Source organism: Emiliania huxleyi, assembly GCF_000372725.1.
Source record: "Emiliania huxleyi CCMP1516 chromosome Unknown EMIHUscaffold_2113, whole genome shotgun sequence".
Classification (NCBI taxonomy): domain Eukaryota; phylum Haptophyta; order Isochrysidales; family Noelaerhabdaceae; genus Emiliania; species Emiliania huxleyi.
This window is the reverse complement of record NW_005200492.1, coordinates 112-3,136: the sequence shown is the minus strand read 5'-3', so window position 1 is coordinate 3,136 and position 3,025 is coordinate 112. Positions and strand designations below refer to the sequence as shown.

At 61.6% G+C, this 3,025-nt stretch overlaps 1 protein-coding gene across 1 annotated transcript; it reads left to right on the top strand.

Annotated features, from left to right (window-relative positions):
* Window positions 1-1,054: 1,054 nt before the first annotated feature.
* On the top strand, window positions 1,055-1,968 carry EMIHUDRAFT_254123 (hypothetical protein; the record flags this gene model as incomplete). The annotated part of the gene is made up of 3 exons (XM_005780559.1): window positions 1,055-1,114; window positions 1,222-1,503; window positions 1,672-1,968. 3 exons carry the CDS (start codon window positions 1,055-1,057, stop codon window positions 1,966-1,968), a joined length of 639 nt encoding a protein of 212 aa, XP_005780616.1.
* Between the last annotated feature and the right edge of the window lie 1,057 nt (window positions 1,969-3,025).

Here is a 3,025-nt window from a genome sequence, read left to right as displayed (position 1 = left end):
CAGATACCGAGGGCGGCGCGCACTCTTCGACTTGGGCTATTATTTGGCCGCGGGAGGGCGGCGGCGGCGGTGTAGGGGCGGCGGCGAGCTCCCGGTGGCAAATGCTCGCCTCACAGTCCAAGATGGCGGCTCACACGCCCAACCATGCTCTGGTGCGTCGATTTGGGTCGCGTCTGCTGCCCGTGTCTCTGTCTTATCGGCACGACGACAACAAGCTACCCCTAACCCTAACCCTAACCCTAACCCTCACCCTCACCCTAACCCTAACCCTAACCCTAACCCCAAGAACTCGGAGCATTCACCGAGAGCTCGCGTCAACGGACCGCTGGTTCCTCCATTCGACCCGAAGCGGCCCGTTCTTAGGAGCTGCACAACGGCTTGAACTCTCTGACCCGAACCCTAACCCTAACCCTAACCCTAACCCATACCCTCGGCTGTGGGTCAGGCTGTGTGCTGTATAAGGCGCGCGAGGCTGGGTGCTTTGCTACCTTGCTTGTGTCTCCCGTGGCCGGGACGGTTGGTTGGGTGGTGGGGGTGGGTCGGTCGGTGGGGGTGGGTTTCCTCGCCTCCATCAGCCGGGCCGTGAGGTGTGGGTGGGTGGGGATGGGGGTGGGTGGGTGGTTCCAAGCCTCAGCCGGGCCGTGAGGTGGGTGGGGTGGGTGGGTGGTTCCAAGCCTCAGCCGGGCCGTGAGGTGGGTGGGTGGGTGGGTGGCTCAAGAAGCTCGTGCACGTGAACGGAGGTGCAGAGGCACGTGGTGTGAGAAAAAACGAAACGCAGCGGAGCTGGGAATAGGACCGCCGCGAGCGGCGTGGCGTGGAGCGGTTGAGCATCCCTCCGGGGGCCCCTCTGCGCCGGGGAGGCGTTGTTGGAGGCTAGGACGCAAGCGTCCGTCGCCCTTTTTCAAACTCGGGGCCCACTCCGCTACGCTCCGACCCGAATTTGGAGGGCCTAAAAGTTTAAGGTGTTGCTGCGCAAAAGGGGAAGACGCTCCACGCACAAAAAGTATATGTATCAGTTCTTACGAACGTACTTCCTCTTAGGCGGACCCTCCCGATGCCAGGACGCATGCGGCCAACAACGCTATTCGTGCGGAAGAGCCACTGCAAGCGGACTGTGCCCCCTGAGCCAATGCGGCGGCGAATGGCAAAGCGCATACAAAAGTCGGGGTCGCAGAGAGCGTCGCGCAGCAGTTGAGCATGCTCGTCGGTCGCGTTGTTTAGGACGCCACGCCAATTATCTGCGCGCCCATCTGTTGCCTGGCATCCCCGGCGAATTCGTCGCTCGTGATCAGCTCCGCTGCCGCTCGGAGCAACCAGTGCCGTGTCGAGATGAAGCTCCGCGACGACGCCCGTGGACTGCACGCGCAGGGAGAGGCGCACGAGCTCCCGCACGGCAAGCGACTTCTCGGCATGCGCCGCCTGACGCCTGTCGGCATCCCATTCTTGCAAGCAAGCCATTTCTACCGACCGCGTATTTGGTCGACGGGACGGACGTTTTGGTACGTTGGCACCAGCTGAAGGCTTGCCCGGGCAAAAGCCCGTTGCCAACCCCTTTTTTGCCAGAGTATCGCGAATCAATTGGCCTCCGCTCAAGGTGTGAACATATTCGCTGCGGTCAAAAGTGTTCGAGCGTGAACGCCCACTCATGATAGAGACTCGCCGCCCGCCAAGCGGGCTTCCTCCGCCGACTCGTCCGGCTATGAAACCGATACGCCGGACGAGGTGCAGCAGGAGGCGGTCCGCAGGGTATGCGGCGCGCTCGGCATGAGGGAGCAGTTTGAGGCGGCGATGGCGGCGGGCGAGCTGCTCGAGATGCTCGAGAGCTTGCCGCGAGGGGCGGTCGAGGCCTCTGTCCGACAGATGCGGGGTTACAACCGCACGGGCGAGTGGCCAGAGCCCATTCTCACCAGCCCTGCCCCGCAGCGCGGCCGCTCGCCAAGCCCCGTCGATGAGTGGTCAGATGGTTAGTGCCCGAGAGCGAGGGGTCCGCGGGGGAGCACAAACATAGGACGCCCAGCCTTGCCCTCGTGCCGCCGAGTGCATATCCTATGCGAGAGAGATCCCCTGTGCCCTGTGCCCAGCCCTCTCCGCGCGGCGATGCGCCCTCCCCCCTCGCTTTTGCAAAATCCTGCAAAGGTGGGGACGTGTCTGTCCTCGACCCAGCCCTAGCTTGGGATGTCCGTTGTATTTATTTATTTATTTATCCTCCTTGGTCCTGTGTCCCTGATCGTCCTTACAAGATCCTGCTCGTGCAGGTGGGGACCCTGTCCTTCTCCCACCCCTCGTTTGGCGTGTACGTTGTATTTATTTATTTATTCCTCCTTGGTGCGAGTGGCTGCCAGTTCGACTCTGGGGAGGATCGAACAAGGTGGAACGCAGACGCACAGCGCGCGCCCCGCCCCGCTCGGCGCTCGCAGGGCGCTAGTGTGCGCAATTCCACGCCTTTAAACAAAGAAAGAAAGAAAACAGACATGCCAAGGGAGGGATGGGAGCAGGGGAGGACGGCACGCCGCCACCACACAGGGATTTTAAGGAGAGGAGTGTGGTGCTAGCCGTCGCCCACCCTAACCCTTGGGCGTCTGCCTCTTTCTATCTCCCTTCGCAGTCCCTCGCCGATTCTCGCTGCAACCTTCATGCCACCTCGCGCCTTTTGTCGTGCCGATACCGCGTCATTTACTCATTCTTGCCCGAATTACGCTGCGTCTTGCTTTGCCAACAACAGACCTACAACAAAAATGTGAATGTATAGGGGAGGGCGGCTCGTTGTGAAACCGCAGCTGGCCCCGCCGACGGGTAGCACAGTTCATGTCTCATGAGTGAGTGAGGCCACGCCAGCTGCCTCGGGTGCTCCGTGTGGTCGGCCTGGACCTTGCCGCCTGAGGGAGGGTGTAGAGGATGTAGAGTGTAGAGCGCTGTAGAGCTGTAGAGCTGGAGAGCGCTGTAGAGCTGTAGAGCTGTAGAGATGTAGAGCGCTCTGGAGCGCTGTAGAGCTCTACATCCGGCGCGTGACGATGTGAGTCCCATG